We start from the raw sequence: 19,685 nt of genomic DNA on the forward strand, positions 1-19,685 counted from the left end.
AAAATTTTGGAGTAGATCTTACTATAACATAGTAGACTTTTTTGGAAGTCTATTATAATAATTTAATTATTATTGTTTATTCTTTATTATTTTAATAATTTAATATATGATTTATTAAATTTATTTCTTTATTTTTTAATAGTTATAGTATATGATTTCACTTTTTTATTCGTAAGGAACTTAACTTAGTTTAACTATAATGATTTTTTGTAAAACAAATTGAAAAATATAGACTGAAAAAGACGTCTTCAAATAAATAGACTTTATTGTAGGTCTACGAAACCCTAAACCACAAATCTCAAACCCTAAATGTTCTGCTTGATAATCAAAAAGTCTCATTTATACAAAATATAAACTACTAAACATTAATATGCAGATTTAAGTTAATAAAAAAAAAAATCTAAAATCTAACCCTATGAAATCAACTACTAAAAGACATAACATGTTAGAACCTTTTTGTTTCTAAACTATGAACATAGTCTAACACATGATAACCAAATTAGTATATATTCTTCAAAATTGTTCGATTATATGAAATTTTAATTTATTTACTTCATATTATTCATTATATTGATGATTAGTTAAAAATATCACAATAATTATTTTTATACATTTTCAAAATTAAATTATTAGATCAAATTAGAGTGTAAACTACAAAACAAGTCTATAAGGTAGATTTCGTAAGAAGTCTATATATATGTAGACTTCTTTTATTACGTGTAGACTTCCAAAGGATAGAAACGTAAAATACATTTCTGTTTTTTGTTTGGTCATAAGGGTTAAATAGTACTTTCACTACTCCTTTAGGTTGGTTTTGCATTTGACTGAAAGTGGGTACACTTTTACATTTGACTTGAGTATTTGGGTTGGTTTTAGCAAATGTGCCTGATTTAGTAGTGATCTGAGAAATGGCAAAAAGCAAACAATAAAATTAGCTAACGTGGCTGATTCGGAGTGGATGTGAGTGAATGATCGTATAGTAGTAGTAGGATAGGAACCAACCAACCTCCATAATTGAGAGCCAAAAAAAGCAGAATCAAGGCGATGACATCGCCTGGGTCGAAGAAAGTGGTTCCCGGGGACGGATCGGAGAAGAATCATTCAGGGAACCTGGGAAGAAGGGGGGATCTCAATGAAAGTGGAAGCAGCAGCAGCGGTGGCGGTGGGGGAGAAGGAGGAGGAGGAGGAGGCACGTTTGAGTATTTCGGACAGGTCTATCATTTGGGTTCGAATAAGATCGGGCACGACTACTGTCATCTTCGTTTCCTTTTCATCAGAGGCAAATACGTCGAGATGTACAAACGGGATCCCCACGAGAACCCAGACATTGTATCATCCTCCTTTACTCACTCTTTTTTCATTTTGAGATTTACTTTTGGAATTGAAGCTGGCCACATTGATCATATTTATTAATAATTGATTCATTCTGCAATCTTTGATGGATAGTAGTCTCTATCTTTGTCCTTTGTGTAAAACTAAATGTGTTTTGGTTTTCTATTATCTTTTTGTTTGGCTAGAAACCCATAAGACGTGGTGTCATAGGGCCTACAATGATGGTTGAAGAGCTTGGACGTCGCAAAGTTAGTCACGGGGTAATGCTCTCTGCTTCTCTAGTCAATTGCAGTGTCTGTAGAATACACATCTATTGAATTTGAATTTGAATTTGAATGAGAGTCAGTGATACAACCATATTTTCTGACTTTTTACTTCTTTTATATTTTGTAGGATGTCTACGTCATTAGGTTCTCTAACCGGTTGGACGAGCGGAAAAAAGGAGAAGTAAGTTACATTTCCCTCTTTCCAATAGCTTTAGAAGATGGCCACTAGAAGTTTGTTTAGGAAGGCCTATTGATTTTTTTGTGTGTATTCTTTTGCACACTTGTATGACCCAAACGGTTTTATTGTAGAGTAAATGTCTTTGAAGGTACATTTCAACATATAAAGTTAGATGGTTACTGATATGTATGTTTGCCAGACACACTTGCATCATGTAACTTTTTATTCTTCTGTAAACTGTACTTTAGATTGCTTGTGCTACCGCTGGAGAAGCCATGAAATGGGTTGAGGCTTTTGACGAAGCAAAACAACAGGTATTACGACGACTTCTCTGAAGTTTTCTAGCATCATGTAATGTATGAAGTTTTGTAGTTTATATAGCACACATTTGGCTACTTTTTCAGTGTTCATCTTGTTTGTTGTTATTGGAGCATTATTGGGATGAGGTATCACCAGTTATTTTGTTCAATTCTGATTATTTCTTTTCCGGTTTGGAAGGCTGAATATGCACTATCCAGAGGGGGAAGCACAAGAACAAAATTGAGCATGGAGGCCAAGTATGTTATAATTATCATATGATTAGTGCCTCTGACGTTATTTTTAGAAGCTACGTAGTTCATGTTTTGGAAATATGAGGATCTCTCCAACAAAATATGAATAACAATGTCCTCTATTCTTAACATGTTCAAAGCGTTTTAAATAGTAGAAATCCACTGCTACTCTACGATTTATGAATCACTCTCTATTTTCTTTTGAAGCATTGATCTTGAAGGACATCGACCTAGAGTAAGGCGTTATGCTTATGGGTTAAAAAAGCTTATCCGAATTGGGCAAGGTAATATGCTGCCTTTCAATATTTGTGGGCTCTCTTAGCATCATAAGCATTCAAAAGCAGCAGTTAGATGCTGGTGTCATTTTTCTATTTCATTTTAGTACATCTACTAATTCTGAATGCTTCAAAATTGAGCGTCTAAAATGTCAAAATTTCATTGGTCGGTATCTACTGTATAGTTATGGGTGTTGTAATTCGCGCTTAGTATCGTGCTCCCTGAAGATTGTATTTATTTCTTCATAAAGAGAGATCAACATTGGGTTCAATAATATGTTTTCTTGTATGTTAGTGACATTATGCTCCTATGGCTCTCGACTTTGATAGTCCTGAGTTCCATGCTATGGTTATAATTTAATTTAATTAATAAAGGTTTTATCTAGTAGTTATTCATGTTTCAAGACATCGGTTTCACCTGAAAATTACTTTTCTTTCAAAACAGAGATGTGTGAATATGTTCTTAATTTACAGGTCCGGAGACTCTTTTGAGGCAATCCTCTACCTTGGTTAATGATGTCAGGGGTGATAGTTTCTACGGAGGTGGAGACAATGGAGATGCAATCGAGGCACATGAATGGAAATGTGTTCGTACAATCAATGGTATGCTTGCCGGTAATCTGTATAGCTTTGATATCAAACAATCCACACATTACAAATTATTCATCCAGAGAACCAGAAATGCGCCAGTAGAATGTCCCCACTTAGTTTCATCTACCAATTTTGCATTAAATGTATTTTCATGGTTTCTCCTTTTGACTTTGTATACCTCTCCATCAGTTATACATATGTGTTTTTACAAGACTTAAAATAACCAAAAAGTTGCGACAATACTTGTCCAGTGTTTTTTGGTTGGCCGTTTTTCATTTCTGTAAATCAGAAGGTTATTTGGCAGGATTGTAGTCTTGGGTGTTCAGAATTTCAAGACTATAAGGCCTAAAAGCATCGATATGTTCTTATGATTTCCTTGGTCTTTGGTATATAACTTTCAGTTAAATCTTTTTCTGTATATTGTTTGCAGGTGTTAGGATTTTTGAAGATGTGGCTAACTTCAAGGTATATTTACTTTTATTCTGAAAATATATCTTTAACTATATAGACAGAATAAAAAGATTAAAACCAATGACATAATAGATTGGTGGTCGATGAGTTACAAAAGGAAGTCATTCGTAATCTCTTTGTACTTGGACATGTGGTATGGGTTAAGTCCATAGCAATTTGTCCGGACCTAAATTCCATGCAAGAGTGCATGTTGCAGAACAGCCTGATCTTAAGAAAGCTATCAAATAAGGGGGAAATTAAGCTGGTCCGACTGAGAAAGCCATTTAGAATGAGTTAGGAGTGGGTTTCCTTGGATGTTAGATTTGAAAGCTGGTGTTGTGTTTGAATCCCATGATGGCCAAGTGCTGTATTGGTTTATAACTTGTAAATGAATGGGCTTTATGCCTTTGCAAGGGAGCTCTCAGTGACTTATTTCCTTTGTTTGCGATGATTCAGAAAAGTCAATTGGTAATTATTACTAAGTGTTGTAAACGCTAGAACAGATTGCACCAGAATAATTGCAATAATTTATGCTAAGGTGTGACAACTAGTTTGTTTGTTTTTTGTTTGCAACTTGTAGTGCACTTGAAATATACTGTAATTGGTTGTATTCAATGCCTGTTTGAATGCTTCTCAGATTGGTCAAACTGAATTTTTCTGTAGGCTGGTAGAGGATTTCTTGTGAAAGCAGTTGCGGTAGTTGAAGCTAGTGCGGATGCTGTGTTCGAAGTGATTTCAAAGCTTGACAAACACCAAAGATACGAGTAAGATCATATTCTTACAGTTATAAGTATCATTTTTTACTTAGATGTTTCTAATTATCAACACAGGTGGGATACAGTAACAGGTGATTCGGAATTGATAGACTCATACGAGGGCCACTATGATGTCATTTACTGCGTATATGATCCTAAGTATCTTTCACGGTATGTTCGTCAACTGAAATTCTGGTTGTCCTTAATGTCACACTGATCGCTCTGTATTATTTAGTGAGAAGGATGTATATATTTTAATGTATTGGTATCTTTCCTCTATGAGGTCTCTGTTTTCACCAGTTTGGACATGTACATATTTTCCGTGTATCACTTAATTCAATGGGTAGATTTACACTTGAATTAAATAGTATATTTTTCAGATGGCAATCAAAGAGAGATTTTATCTTCTCTAGACAGTGGGTTCGTGGGCAAGATGGAACATATAGTAAGTTTTACTCTTTTGTTCTTATATTTCTGATGATGTCTGTTTCGCCTATGCACAAAGGTGGATATTGATTTAAACCCTGACACGTTTAATTGTGAATTGTATTATACTAGCTTAATTTTCTATGTTAATGTTGTTCTTTAATTGCTGAACTAAATACATAAAACGTCAGTTCCCACCTATAAACTCTGTCCCATAGGTTGCAAGATCAAATGCAAAAGAGAGAATAGTAATGTAAAGGAGAATCAATATTGTATTGTTTATTTCATTTTCTTTGAGCTGTAAGGATATCAATAGTTAATCATGTAAGGAAACCTACATCTAGAATCTGAACTTCACAGTTACAGATTTTTATAAATATCTGTTAGCTCACCACTGCCGTCTCGAAATCTTAGTTATTCATCCGTCTCACAGTATCTTTTTTGGACTCATGCGACCTAGAGTCTAATTTAATTCATTATCATTCTTTTGAAAACAGCCATCCATATAATAGAACTACTCTCTTATTCTGTAACTTTGTATGCAGCAATCTTACAGTTTCCAGCAGTGCATAAGAAGCGGCCTCCAAAGTCCGGATATCGACGTACAGATATAACTCGTAAGATATTTTCTTGTGATAGCATTTCTCTATGTAGCATTACCTTCTTTGCTATGATGCATGTCAAGATAAATTCTTCGTGTTAAGACATTTCTACCAAGTGTACTTCGATAGCCAGAGGTTCTTGGTCCTTGTGATTCCTCGTCCTTACATCTCCGCAATAGTGTTAAGTTCTGCAGCTACAACTTTCAGTCAACTAGCTGGTTTAGAGACTAAGTTCTTTAATACTCACAAAATCTAGAACTGACTCGTTAGGCTTGTAAACCATATTGCCTGTGTTGCTGCTTTAGTATTTCATTCTTCTTTCCTATTCCATTTTGACTTTCTTCTTTCTCACTGGATCAGATAATATACATTCTTACCATAGACTTACAGAACGCCTAGAAAGGCATTTTTCCCTCTGCGTTTAAGACCTTACATCTCTCTTCGTTCCTGGTGATTGCAGCATCTACTTGGGAAATCAGAAACTTGAAAAAGCGATCAGATGCAGAACCTCCAAGTTGTCTTGTAACACACATGCTAGAAATCCACTCTAAACGCTGGTGCAAATGGAAGAGAACTAGCTACTCAAAGTTTGAAAAGACTATTCCATATGCATTACTCCTCCAAGTGGCAGGTTAAATGCATGCCTTATCTTCTGTCCATTCATATTTTAGAGTATGAACACTAAAAATGAGTAGGAAGTCGAGATGTGATTTTGTTTTTTTTGTGGTACCGGTAAATATTTATTGAGGGACGGAGACTCATGTGAGCACATCCGAAGATATATCAGTGGAATGATGTAGATTAGCAATCGCAATCCGCACGTGTTTGGGATAAAGGAATGTATCATTTTTCTCTGTTGTAACAAATGGGAAGCTTTTTTTGTGGCACAGAAGTTTATACAATATAGTTGGAACGCTGTTTATAGTAACTGCCTGACCTCCGATTTACATTAGAGATGTCACAAGTTCCACATGAGTTTTGTTTCAATTTCTTGTTAATTGTATATCAGGCCTGAAGGAGTACATTGGAGCAAACCCGGCCTTCAAGTATGAAGCCTCCTCAACTGTTGTACAGTCCAAGTTATCAGATATTCCGAGTGGTGAATATGTAGATGAGGAAATGGAGGAGCAGTTTTATGATGCCACAGACTCATCATCTGATGAGGAGGAAAGCGATGAGGATGATGAGGAGCAGGACAAAAAGGTAACTTGGTTTTGCTTTCTTCTCGTCCATTTATAATATCGTAGTCACAACTATAGAGTAAATAATCACGAATAGAAATACAAATCCCTAAAGCTCTTCTTTATATAAATCAGAATGATTACATTAAAACACCTAAAACTCAGAAAGTGTTTCGCTTTGTATAAAAAAGATAAATACTTCCGAAGCACTTTCTATCTTAGATGAGTCTCGTCACAGCCGAGAATTCATCCCTACTAAATAATATCTTAAATCAGAACCGCCAGTTATAAGCTAGTATTTAAAGTCCATATAAGTATTTGTGTACAGCCCATGAGGTGTGCAACTTGCATGCGAAGTTAGTAATCTGTTGTTTCCATGTTCAAAATAGGAGATAAAAGTCAAACTCAAGAATGTTTCATGGGCAATCGCCAGCCTATCTTTGAAGCAGCCTAAAGGTTCTCTCTTTGCATCTTTTTGTCTAGTCCATTAATCATATCAATGGCTTCATGAGTTGTGTTACAGATTAGAATTTACAACCTCCTTTTTTATTTTGTTTCCAAATCTCAGCGAGTATTGTTAATATATCAGCTCTATTTTGACATCAGCTCCAGGCGCAAGTTATGAATTAGACACTAGTGTTGATCCTGTGGATATCGATCCAAGTCAGATCCAAGGATCCCTGCGCAAAGGAAATGGTGATAAGGACTCAAATTGCTGGAATTCTCCTAGTGGCATGGGGTTTATGATCAGGGGAAAGACCTACCTGAAAGATAATGCAAAGGTAACTTTAAATGCATCGTCATCAATGTGTCAATAGTTGATGTTCCGTAGATGCTCAGGTCCTCCCTGATCCAACCATGTTTCTGAACTTGTTCATATATTTCCATAATGTTATATTTTTCAACTGCATGTATCTAGTTTCCAAATTGATATCTGGTTCTGAAAAATTGAGCTCGTGAATTGGATTATCTGTTTTCATTGAGGTTCCCTCTGTGTTAAACTGCGTGCAAATTTAATAAAATGTTTGATAAAAATTCAAGGTAATGGGTGGGCAGCCCCTTCTGACACTTGTATCAGTGGATTGGCTTAAAGTTGATAAAGCTGTAGACAACATCGCTCTGCATCCGAAATGTCTTGTCCAGGTACCTCAATTTTACTTGTACTTTCTTAGTTAAGGAGTAGTTAAAGAGTGTTGAGAAAAGAATAGACATACAAATTTTGTCTATATACTCTTCCGTGGTTGAAGGAGCCCGATTTGAATTTTTTTTTTGCGTATTTGTAGTCAGAACCGGGGAAAAAGCTGCCGTTCATCCTAGTCATCAATCTTCAGGTGTGAATAATAATACTATATGCAACATAAACTCTATATATCTGTCAATCTTTTCCGTATTATGTGTCGATACATATTTCTTTTGTGAGCTAAACCTCTTGTTCATCTTTGTTTACTTCCTAAGTTACAATATGCCACACGTATATAACTAAAAAGTTTTTTGTGTTTTTTTTTCTTTGCAGGTACCAGCAAAGCCGAACTATTGTTTGGTCATGTACTATGCTGCGGATCGACCTGTAAGCGAGTCTTCCTCGCTTGGAAAATTTGTAAATGGGAGTGACAGTTACCGCGACTCAAGATTTAAGCTGATTCCAAGTATTGTTCAGGTAATGAAACTCTTCTGGCTGTCTCTGAAATATAGTAATTTGATTACATGTTAACAGTCATGGTGAATCACAGGGGTACTGGATGGTCAAGCGGGCTGTTGGAACAAAAGCCTGCCTGCTTGGTAAAGCTGTAACCTGCAAGTACCTGAGGAAAGATAATTTTCTGGAGGTATATTAGAATTTTTTTAAAGTGCATGTCGTCCAATAGACACACATGTCTCATGAAATGATGGTATTGCAGATTGATGTAGATATTGGATCATCGGCTGTTGCCCGGAGCGTTATTGGTCTGGTACTTGGTTATGTCACAAGCCTCATTGTTGATCTGGCCATCTTGATTGAGGTTAGTTTTCTGCTAGACTTTATCATAACATCTTTAAAAGGAAAGTGTGATCGCTTTTGAAATTGAACATCTTTCTTCAACTACCAAATGCAAATGCAGGGAAAAGAGGAAACAGAGTTGCCAGAGTATATTCTTGGGACGGTTCGGCTTAACCGAATAGAGCTAGATTCGGCCGTCTCTTTTGAGGTTCGAGACTTGACTGAGTAAAAAACATTTTATATAATTGCAACAGTCACATTGTTGTTCATTGACTCAATTGAAATTAATAACGATGCAGGAATGAAGAACACAGACAATGACTACTAAACATGTGTCTTACGGATCGCTACTACTATTACCCACCCTTTTGGCGAAATATAGACAAACAAAGGGATACCAAAAGATACTTAAGATTTATGTTTCTTCCAAACTTGTGGATTGGATCAGCAAAATTTAATTCAGGGAATATCAAGTCTTCACTTTGACTCTTTATTTAAAACCTTCGGTAATAATACAAAGTGGTATTTTTAAAGATACCCTATGTATGTTTATAAATTTAGAAAGTACCCTTTCTTTATCTTCTTTCTAATAAATAATGAAGCTCTTTCTTAATTAAAAATAAATATTTTTCTTTATTTCAATTAAAATTTACATGTACAATTTAGCGAAACAATGAATAAGTATCATACTGAAATAAATAAATATAAGTGTTTAAATATCTTTAAGTATGCTAGTAGATAAATTAATGAAATTTTAAAAATTATCTTATCAAGCTAAATCTCATTTATAGAAAAATCATTTTACTGTTATTCACTCAATATTTTTTAAAGAGAAATCATTAAATATTTAAAATATTATGAGAATAAACTTTTTATGGGAAAATTGCATTCAAACCATGAGATTGTAAGAAGGAAGCATTTTAAATATTGATGCTCAAAATTTCACGCTTCAAATTAGCCTTGCGATTTCAGTTTTCCGAAACCGAACCGAGCCGTCGGTTTTGGTTAACTAAAATTTTGAAAACCAATTCCGAAATTAATCGAATTAAATTTCGGTTCGATTCATTTTTTGGTTTTTTTTATTTTCACTTTTATTTCCGAAAATAACAAAAAAAAAATGGTTTGTGGTTAATTTCGGTATAGTTTTCTAAAAAACTAGGATATTTTTGGTTAAACTCGGTTATTTCGATTAAATTCTGATATTTTCAGTTTTATAATTGAACATCTTTCTTCAACTACCAAATGCTAATGCAGGAAAAAAGAAAAATTAGAGTTGCCTGAGTATATTCTCGAAACGGTTAGGCTTAACCGAATAGAGCTGGCCTTAGCCGTTTCTTTTGAGGTTTGATACTTGACTGAGTAAAAAACATTTTATCTAATTGCAACAATCAGATTGTAGTTCATAGACTCAACTGAAATTAATTATGATGCAAGAATGAAGAACAGCCAATGACTACTAAAACATGTGTCTTATGGATCACTTGGCGAAATGTAGACAAACAAAGGGATAACAAAAGATACTTAAGATTTTTGTTTCTTCCAAACTTGTGGATTGGATTAGCAAAATTGAATTCCGAGAATATAAAGTCTTCATTTTGACTAGTTATTAAACCTTCAGAATAATACAATGGGGTATTTTGAATGATACCCTATGTATGTTATAATTTAGAAAGTACCCTTTATTTATCTTCTTTTTAAAAATCTAGCTCTTTCTTGATTAAAAATACATTTTTTTAATTTAAAATTTACATATTCCATTTAGCAAAACAATAAATAAATATCATACTGAAAGAAATAAATAAATATAAATGTTTAAATATCTTAAAGTCTGCTGGTAGATAAGTTTATTAAATTTTCAAAAAATATTTTATCAAGCGAAATCTGCATTTATAAAAAGAATTATATTAAAAGAAAAATATTTGAGACTAAACAACTGCTCTCTATCGTTTCTTCTCAAAACACTGTCACTCTAGTTTTCACTGGTTATTTTCGTTACCTGGTGGCTTCGACAGTCGGAATATCTTGTATATTTATTTATAGTTAAGTAATCAAACAAATTCATGTCGAATTCGACATCAAATATTTTGATTTGGAGAAAATTATGTCGCGTTTATATTTCGATTTGGAGAAAACTAAATCGCGTTTGTTGCCGTCTCACCATTTGTGATCATCCTCGTGTCTTCACCGGTGAATATCAACTATGATGTTAGTCAGATATATATCATCACTTATTCGGACAATCCTTAGGATTTGATTTGGGAGAGAAAATTAAATGATTTTCGTCGATCATTTGACATGCGTCTCTTCTCCCACCGGGATTATTATTATCTGATATTGCAATTCCTAGTCCTAAGGAGTTACAAGATCAATGTATTTTCATTGCACATATTGCAAGATATTATAATTCATCGAGGATCTTGACTCGTGCACCTAGAGAATCAGCATAAAAACCGCCATGTCCAGGGTATTTTAATAGATTGACGCAAGATCTACACTCGGGGTTGAAGACATGGTATGCTCTTATTGGGGGTTCCTTTTTGGGTCTGTACGATGGCAAGTGATCTTCATTTTTTTATTCGACTTGCATTCCTTCAAGATCCCCTGGAGTTGAGATAGTGGAAGATGTTAGATTTTGTTACCAAACGAAGAGTTCACTACCAGATACAAAGGGTTTACTCTTCTATGATGAATTGAGGGACACATCTTCTTCAGCCGAGATTACGATACTGAGAAAAGGATGGGCGAGCAAAGGATTTAAAGCAATAAGGAGTTCATAGATTTTTGATAACAAAACATATTGACAATATGGCTTTATTGCTTTCAAAGCGTAAAAAAATCAATGCCGTGGACAGTTACAACAAAGTATGTTATCTCCTGCAGAGGGAGTGTTGGGGATGAACTATGATGTAAAAAATGGATTGCATCCTATGATCTACTCAGAGATACAAGCATTTACTCACAACAATTGAGAAACACAAGAAAGATCGTACAAGATGAAGAACAAATTAAGGAAAACTAGCGAATCAGCTCATCCTATGAATGAGTTAGACAGCATTGTGTTAATGTTGTCTATGTTTAATGTTCTTCTTAACATATTTTTTTTTTGTAATTTATGTTTAATGTAATTAGTTACGTTGATTTGCTATCAATAAAGTTAAGATGTTAAACAAATCATGTTATTCTTATTCACTAAATAGTTTGATGAATCAAAGAAATAAAAAAATAAATGAACATATTTTCATTTGAGGAAATGAATAAATACATAACATGAATGGTGTTGATTAATTATTATTTTTTCAAAAAAATCATTAGTTCCTCATCAAAATTTAGAAGGAATAAATTTCTTCATTAATTCATATAAACAATGAAGAAAGAAGTGGAATTAAGTGGGACCTAAATGTAATTAAAATGACAAAAAAATTTAATATAATTGGTATAAAATTAGAAGAACAAAGAATTCATGATCTCTTTTTTTCTAAAATATGGTCACCAATTGGAGCCTCAATATTTGGAATATAGTGAGGAAAATATTTTTTAATCTAATCTTATATTTCAAATTAAGTAAATTGTAATGTAACATATAAATTTAGTGAATAATTTATATATGAAAAAATATAATATATTTTACATGTTAATATAAAATCAAGAATGTATAATTGAGAAATGGATGAGATATTCTTACAAACTTTTTTATTTTTAAACTATCACACAAAAGTCAAAATGATCCATTTACATTTACTTAATGGGTCAAATTAGCAAAATATCATTTCCTCTAAATCTCTAATTAGATACATTTAATTTTAATTTAACATTATTTATCTTTCAGCGAGTTTGTTGTCGTCATTTCCAGCTCGTCGAATATCACCTCCTTTTGATCGTAGAGATTGTGAGGGTCTCTTATGGGCGATATTGTTGGTGTTTCCATCATCTGTAGTTTCGTTTAAGTAATATTCTCTTTTGATTTTATTTATAGGATTTTAATGTTAAAACCTCTCAACTAAGTTTGTTTTGGGTAAAAAGTCACAAACTAAGTATTTAACGGAAAAAACCCAAATAAACCTCACATGTCATAATTACCAGGATTTTTAACGTTAAAACTTCTTAACTAAGTTTGTTTTGGGTAAAAACCCCCAAACTAAATATTTAATGAAAAAACTCATAAACTAACTTTATTTAATGAATTAAACCCTAGTAGGTCATAATTACCATTACTACCAGTAAATCTTTAGTTTAAGAGTTTCTACATTAACTAAATATAGTTGAGGGGTTTTATTTCATGTTCGATTGCTTTCCCAACGAGCTATTTCTCTACGAGAAGTATCGCATAACATCAAATGTCTCTTATACTATTGCCACATGCTATAACTCCCCGAAATAAAAGTTTCAAATGTATTTCTCCATAAAAATAAAGTTACATATTTATCTCTCCCTCTAATCAAAGCAATCTTAAAGCTAGAGATGTTTATCTAAACTATTTTCTTAGATAAAATAAATTATTATATAGCATTTTTTGGAAATTCTATATATATATATATATATATATATAAACTTTCCTGATTTGCACAAATTTTCAAACAAACTTTTTGAATAAATTGAAAAAAATATTGTTGAAGATGGACTTTAATACTTCCAAGTTAATCAAAACAGGTGCACTTAGTAGATGAACTACATGAATTTCAGAAATTGGTGACAAATTCCGGAAATGGATGACACACCAGTTTTAATAAAATTTTATAGGAGAGAATAACTTAACAATCTTCCTACCAAAAATACAAGGAGAGGTTAGCACAACATTTCCTATGATTTTTACAAAACCAGAAAATAGACTATAAATTAGAGAGTCATGTCATTTGTAGAGGGACCCGCTTCTTATTAAAAAAATGCGCTAATATGTTCTTGAAAACTTAAACATGTACTAAAACTCACGCCTAGCTTAATTTTAAATCTAGGGTTAAACTGTGTTATATTACAACAAAATGTTTACAACATTTTGTGATATGTTTATGATAGACATCGGCTGTGCTGAGCTGGCAGAGGAATGGCACCAAACGCAGAAGGAACTCAAGGAAGAAAGCCTCTACTTGATTCAGTAGCTTTGCGGTTGAGAAGACTCACGATACGATATATAAATATTGTTCTTCTTCTTCTTCATTTGATCTTTATGCTTTGATGTTGTATGAGATAGACGCCATGAGTCTTCTTTTCTCAGTTACCATGAGACTGATGATCGTATGTTCGCCATGAGCGCATAGTTGTTATCGTACTAAAAGCTTCATTCATTCTTGTAATTGGTTAGTGTTATTAATAAGACGATGTTACGGAGTGTTTTAGAGAGATCGGAGTTCAAGACTATCAGTTTATCAAAACCAAATGGTGTCCTCAAGAATCATATATTCTCTCGCTTACAGATACATACACACACATACAGAGACGTAATGTATGTATTTACTCAACAACAACAACAACAACAACAAAAAAGAAAGAATCTCTCTAGCTACAATCACCTCACAACATATACTTGTATATATATAGATTGTACACAAAAACATACATTAGTATCACATCTTACATAAGGCTAGAATATGGATTGTAACCTCCTTGAACGGAGCCATACGGTTGGTGTGGATTACCATTCGAGACAAACGGGTTGCCGAAGGGATTCATGTTCTGTTGTTGTTGTTGCTGCTGCTGATAAGGCTGCACAGGTCCCATCATCATTCCTGAGTTCTGATGCTGAAACCCATACGGCTGATGATATTGATTCGCCATTTGAACAGGAGGAGGAGCTGAGACTCCATTAGATGCAAAGAAAGGCTGGTGGTGCATCATGGGACCGTTATGAACTGGATGATGCTGTTCCCATGGATTGTGGCTCCTGTTTTGCTGTTGATTCACTCTGATTGCATCCTCGTATAGGCTGTCAAGTGTCAGCTTGTCCAATCCACCCGCCTTTTCATACAGGAAGAAATCTAATGTCACCTTTTCCAAAATAAATATAAGACAGAGAGAGAGAGGGAGGGAGTTATTTATTTACCAATTTGCTATTAGCAGCAGCAACTTCATTTGAGCTTGGGGCAGTCACAAGTGCCAATTCCCAGCCAGACGAATTCCCATTTGTGAAATCAATTGTAGAAACTGGTTGCTCAACTGAAAAGAAACAAATATATGTGATGAGACAAGATACATACATACATGCTGATGATAACTTCATGCAATATTGAAAGTGGTTTTACCCGTAACAGGGACAATAGCCAAAGCCAAAGCATTCTTCTCATCAAGTTCAGATACCACTGGAGCTGGATCATCCATAGACTACAAGCGAGAGAGGAAGTTTAAAAGTCAGCAGCAAAATCCAAGAAATAGAAAAATAAATGTCTAGTAACTAGTTAGCAAATGGAAAAATACCAGCAAATCAGGTTGTTTCTCTACGGGCTTCTCTGCTTCTGCTTTAACCGGAGGTTCAGGTGATTTTGGTTTCTCTTCAACAACTTCTGGTGGCTTTTCGTACTCTATGGCTAAGATCTCTTTGGGAGCTGCAAGCTTCTCCATTGCCTACCATTATCGTTAAAGTAAGCATTAACAGCAGCTTGGTGGGTCAAAGACCAAGAAACTAACAAAGAAACACTCTGGTAGTACCTGCTCCTTCTTGGCACCTGCTGCTAATGGTGCTTCTTTCACATACTCTTCCATTGCTTGTAGAAAAGAAGTGGGAGGCTTCATACAACGAAATATATATAGGTGAAGACGCACAAATAACCGAACTAATATATGCAAGACATGTATGAAAAAAACAACCAACCTGCTCAATCTTGACAAAACTATCTCCACGTCCAACATAAACACTTTTGCAAACTTCGTAAAATTCAGAAAGCCTCTCTGCCTGAGAGAGACAAACCAATCAAAGTAACCCCTATTACAGTGGTTCTTATGAAGGAGAAGCCACCATATATCAAGTAGTAGAGTTTGTTGGGTCTACCTGTTTTACAGCCCTTCTGTACATATCCAACGCCTTAAGAGCATCGTTCCGTTGCATCTCAAAGAACTGTCAACAAAGAAACTTTCAGGAAAGGCCCAATAAAAAAAACCATGTAGGCACAAGCTTGAAACGTTAGCATACCTTATCAACCAAATTGTCAATGCCATCTGTCAGTGCTTGGTAGATTTTAGTGCTCTCCGTTACAACCTAGTTGGTGAGAAGCAGATTGAAAATCATAAATGCTTATTATAATCCACAAGAGCGATCAATACCAGTTAACTTCCTTTAATCATACCATTGAGAGCGCCAATTGTATAATATGGTTTTGAACTGCTGCCCCTTCAGGCTGCAAAGATAACACCAATGTTAATATTGCTAACAGAATCAACTCAAAAGACTACTCAAGTTTGAAAGAGTGGAGATGTCACCTGACAATCAAGAACACGGAAAAGAAGTTCTTGTAGTGCTGGAAGTTGTTCGAGCAAATCAGGAGTGTCCAACTCTTTGGTTCTCTGTATTTTATTTTAACAGCACATGCTTGTGATTTCTAAAAGGAAAGCAAAACTGTGAGGTATCTCGAGTTGGAAAACAGAAACTTACTGGTGGGTCGATCTCAACATCGTACTTGAGAACACGGAAACACTCTAGTCGCTCCTCTAAGAATAGAGCATAGAAACGGACCCAAGTAGAGTAAACCCATGCTGAAAAAAAGGAAAGATAAGTGAACCAAAATAGCTTGCTCTCTCTAATACAAAAGATTCAACAAAAAGACACTAGTGGTACCATTGGGACTCGAATCATCTTTAAAATGAGACATGTTAAGCATATGACTCCTGCTTCTGCTATAATTAATAACTTCCTCATGAAACGTCTGGTCCACTTCCCTCAAGGCCCGGTGAATCACTATAAGAGTTTTCAGAGCAACCTGAAAATAAAAAAACAACAATGATCAATGAGGCTGAAGCAGCTCTTACAGATTTAACAATGATAGACAAAATAAAAGCAGAGAACAAAAGAGCAATACCGCCCAGTTATGTGTTTTTGATAAGCGCCTAGCTAGAGCATGGATGCAATAAGCAACATCAGCACGAGGCCTTGTTGCAGAAATAGCCATGAAAATAGCTGCACAACAACAACAAGAACTTGTGTTTAAAGACACTTCTGGTATAGAGAGAAATCAATTAGGACACTAACCTCTGATGTATCTTTCTTTAGAAGGACGCTCCACATGATTAGTAGCCTTCACAATAGCAATATCCAATTCCTGAAAACCCCAAATCATTGCTTCTTAGGCTACTGAAAAATGATTTTCACTTAGAAAAAACTAAAGAGTTTATCTCTTACCTTGTAACCACTATTGACTTTTGCTAATGAAACTGTTGTTGTATCTTTGATAGCTCCAAGATACCTTCTTAAACTGCTCTGTGATCCTGACATTTCCTTTTGATAAACCTGACAAAAGTTGAAACCTTTTAACGTTAGATTGCATCAAAAAGCCCTAAAGATGTCAACTTTTAACTTCAATCAAATCACAGAAGAACCCCTTATGCCACCAAAGAGCAACTTCAAGAAACATGGGTTTTTTTCTCAAGAAAGAACAATGAATCCAGATCCCTAAGAATTAGACAAAATCAGAAGAAGACAGACCTGATCAAGGTTTCTTGCAAATCTCAAGAAAAAACAGTAGAATTTCAAGAAGATTCAACCGCCTCTTTAATCACAAAGGGGTTTGGAAACTGGAGAAAGAATATAAAGATGGAATCGAATCGAATCGATGTAGTAAGAGAGAGAGAGAGAGAGAGAGGTACAGAGTCAAGAGTCTTCGTTGTATGTTCCGCAGACGGAGAGAGAGAACAAAAAGTGATAGCGAAAATGAGGTAAGAGCTAACGTGGTTCGCTTTAATTTGGTTTATTGCCTTCGGCGGCGACTAATATTCTTTTGTTTTTTTTTTTTTTATTATAAAAGAAACATCTTATTATTAGAAAGGTCCATCGCTTGACTTTTATGTTTGAAAATACTCGTCAATCTTTGCTAATTAATCTGCATTAAAACTCATTTTTAAGCATGGTATTAGCGTTTATTTTGTTTTGCATCATTTATTTATTATTACTAAAAGTAAACCAAAATTGACCAAATCCTAACGTTAACCTAAATTCTCTTTGGGATGGGAAAACCTTCCCTGATATAAGGGTTTTTTAAATTCATGGTTTTTTTTGTTGGTCTAATTCTTCATTTTAATCTAATTTCAAAAAATGTTGGTGTTGCTTTGGTTCCTGACTCCAACTTATTAACTCAGTTTCTAATCCTATTAGTTAATCCTGAAAGTAGGATAACCTAGATTTATTTTTTGTTCTAAAATGATAGATTTTCTAAAATTTTAAGATACTTTTAGTATTTAATGTTAAAAAGTTGTATATTTTTAAGAAATATTAATTGAAAATGTTTGAATTGGTTGAATACTATTGGTTGATATTTATTGGAAAATATATAGTAAAACAAATAATAAATTCAATTATAAAAAATTAATTGTTTTTTAATATGCGTGAATACTGTATAAAATTATTTTTTTTGGAACAGATGGAGTATTACATTCTCCTTTGTGAGAAAAGATAACAACAAAACAGAAAAAGAAGACATGGGGTTGAGAGAAGCGACAAATTAAGTTACTAATAAGATATGTAAATAGGGGGAAGATGATGATGAGAAGGTTCTTGAAAAAACAGCAGAGTTGGACGAAATGATTTGATGGATAGAGACAATTATAATGGTGACGATCTTTCTCATTGTATACACTTGCAAGATATTGCTGTTCTCTTGTGATCTTATATGTTAGTATCATGTGAAAAAGATCTACAATCATTGTTTTGTGGTCGCCTTTGATATATAAGCCTTTCCACTCTGGTGATACTTTTACTTCATTTCAAGAATCTACATGATAGATTTTAGGCCTTTGCCATGTTGGGTCAGGATTCAGATTTACACCCCCAACACCACCCAATTAAATGATATTAGTTTTTTTTTTTTAACGCTTTGTAATCAGTTTATAAGAAACAGAGCAACAATCTTGAAAGAAACAGAGTATGGTGGAACCAACAGGGTCCCCAACTCCAGAAATTAAATTAAAGAAACTACTAAGAACCAACATCATCTCCCTTGTGCGCACCGATCACCGTTGAGAGAGTAATGAAATGATTCAAATGAGCTATAAGCAAAACACTAGTTCCTTATTAATACCCATTGACTGCTCGAACAGCATCTGCATGAATCATAGGCAATAACCAAGAAGGTCCATCTCTCCCCACATACGAAGGATAACGCTGATCCCTTGTAACACTACGAGCAATGGCATCCACGCACCGGTTCGCTCCGCTGTGTACATAAGCTATGGACCACAGTTATATTACTTTTGTGTATGGAAATGTTTTATCATTTCGACAAGCCTATGATTTTATTGTAAGCTCCATATTCCGCTGAGCCGTCCTTTCTCTACAAACATAATATTGCAACTATGATTTATATCATGTAATGTGTATTTTTTTTAATGTCTAGAGGTTTTAGATCCGAAAGCCCGTACATCAAGTCTAAACCATTTTAAATTAACTTCCATAGGGAGCAGACCCCTACCAACGAAATTGAACCCATGACTCATTAGATAACCTTTACAGGTTAAGTTTTTATATAGTAGTATAGACTCCCTATTTGGAAACTCTACGCGCTATCCGTGCAGCAACCACGAGCCTAGCGAATTATTGAAAAATCGGGAAAAAATCGTACGCGGAAAGTAATTTTTAACAAATTATTAATTTTAATTATACAAAAAATATAGTTACCAACTTAAATCATATATCATAATTTTGCTTTTTCATTCATAGATGTCATATGTGAAATTTATTCATACACCATGGCCTAAACTTGAGAATGAGAAAAAAAAAAAAGGTTTCCTACAAATATGAATTATTAGTTCTAGAGAATTCCTTTAAATTAATGGTCTTGGGGAAATGGCAAAAATCTAACGTCTCTAAAAAGACACATGGACTGAGTTAATGGGAACTAGAACCCATTGAAAATATTTAAGTCCATATAAAAATAAAACTCTAACAAAAATAAAATAGTCACACCACTT

The 19,685-nt window shown here is 34.2% G+C and overlaps 2 protein-coding genes across 4 annotated transcripts; one reads left to right on the plus strand and one right to left on the minus strand.

The window, feature by feature from the left end:
- Positions 1–971: 971 nt before the first annotated feature.
- Positions 972–9,163, plus strand: LOC106418770 (protein ENHANCED DISEASE RESISTANCE 2-like). 2 transcript variants are annotated; one of them, XM_013859526.3, is made up of 23 exons: positions 972–1,329; positions 1,518–1,592; positions 1,726–1,779; positions 2,025–2,090; positions 2,275–2,333; positions 2,535–2,611; positions 3,077–3,205; positions 3,624–3,658; positions 4,307–4,407; positions 4,474–4,569; positions 4,779–4,843; positions 5,370–5,441; positions 5,887–6,057; positions 6,436–6,629; positions 6,997–7,063; positions 7,214–7,389; positions 7,649–7,750; positions 7,891–7,938; positions 8,121–8,264; positions 8,338–8,433; positions 8,506–8,607; positions 8,707–8,793; positions 8,885–9,163. In XM_013859526.3, the coding sequence occupies exons 1-23, from the start codon at positions 1,045–1,047 to the stop codon at positions 8,888–8,890; spliced, it is 2,307 nt and encodes a 768-aa protein (XP_013714980.2). In that variant the 5' UTR covers positions 972–1,044; the 3' UTR covers positions 8,891–9,163. The 2 variants fall into 2 exon arrangements, with proteins under 2 accessions (XP_013714980.2, XP_022545597.2); XM_022689876.2 differs by having other exon boundaries at positions 1,001–1,329; positions 4,767–4,843.
- Positions 9,164–13,941: 4,778 nt separating this feature from the next.
- Positions 13,942–17,517, minus strand: LOC106418941 (putative clathrin assembly protein At5g35200). 2 transcript variants are annotated; one of them, XM_013859678.3, is made up of 16 exons: positions 17,370–17,517; positions 16,906–17,013; positions 16,756–16,825; positions 16,586–16,683; positions 16,345–16,486; positions 16,162–16,262; positions 15,990–16,073; positions 15,857–15,907; positions 15,703–15,768; positions 15,562–15,627; positions 15,385–15,465; positions 15,222–15,299; positions 14,991–15,137; positions 14,819–14,897; positions 14,620–14,732; positions 13,942–14,534 (listed from the first exon to the last, which is right to left on the minus strand). In XM_013859678.3, the coding sequence occupies exons 2-16, from the start codon at positions 16,996–16,998 to the stop codon at positions 14,151–14,153; spliced, it is 1,653 nt and encodes a 550-aa protein (XP_013715132.2). In that variant the 5' UTR covers positions 16,999–17,013; positions 17,370–17,517; the 3' UTR covers positions 13,942–14,150. The 2 variants fall into 2 exon arrangements, with proteins under 2 accessions (XP_013715132.2, XP_013715131.2); XM_013859677.3 differs by having other exon boundaries at positions 17,209–17,465.
- Positions 17,518–19,685: the final 2,168 nt, after the last annotated feature.

This window comes from Brassica napus, chromosome A8, assembly GCF_020379485.1.
Source record: "Brassica napus cultivar Da-Ae chromosome A8, Da-Ae, whole genome shotgun sequence".
Classification (NCBI taxonomy): domain Eukaryota; kingdom Viridiplantae; phylum Streptophyta; class Magnoliopsida; order Brassicales; family Brassicaceae; genus Brassica; species Brassica napus.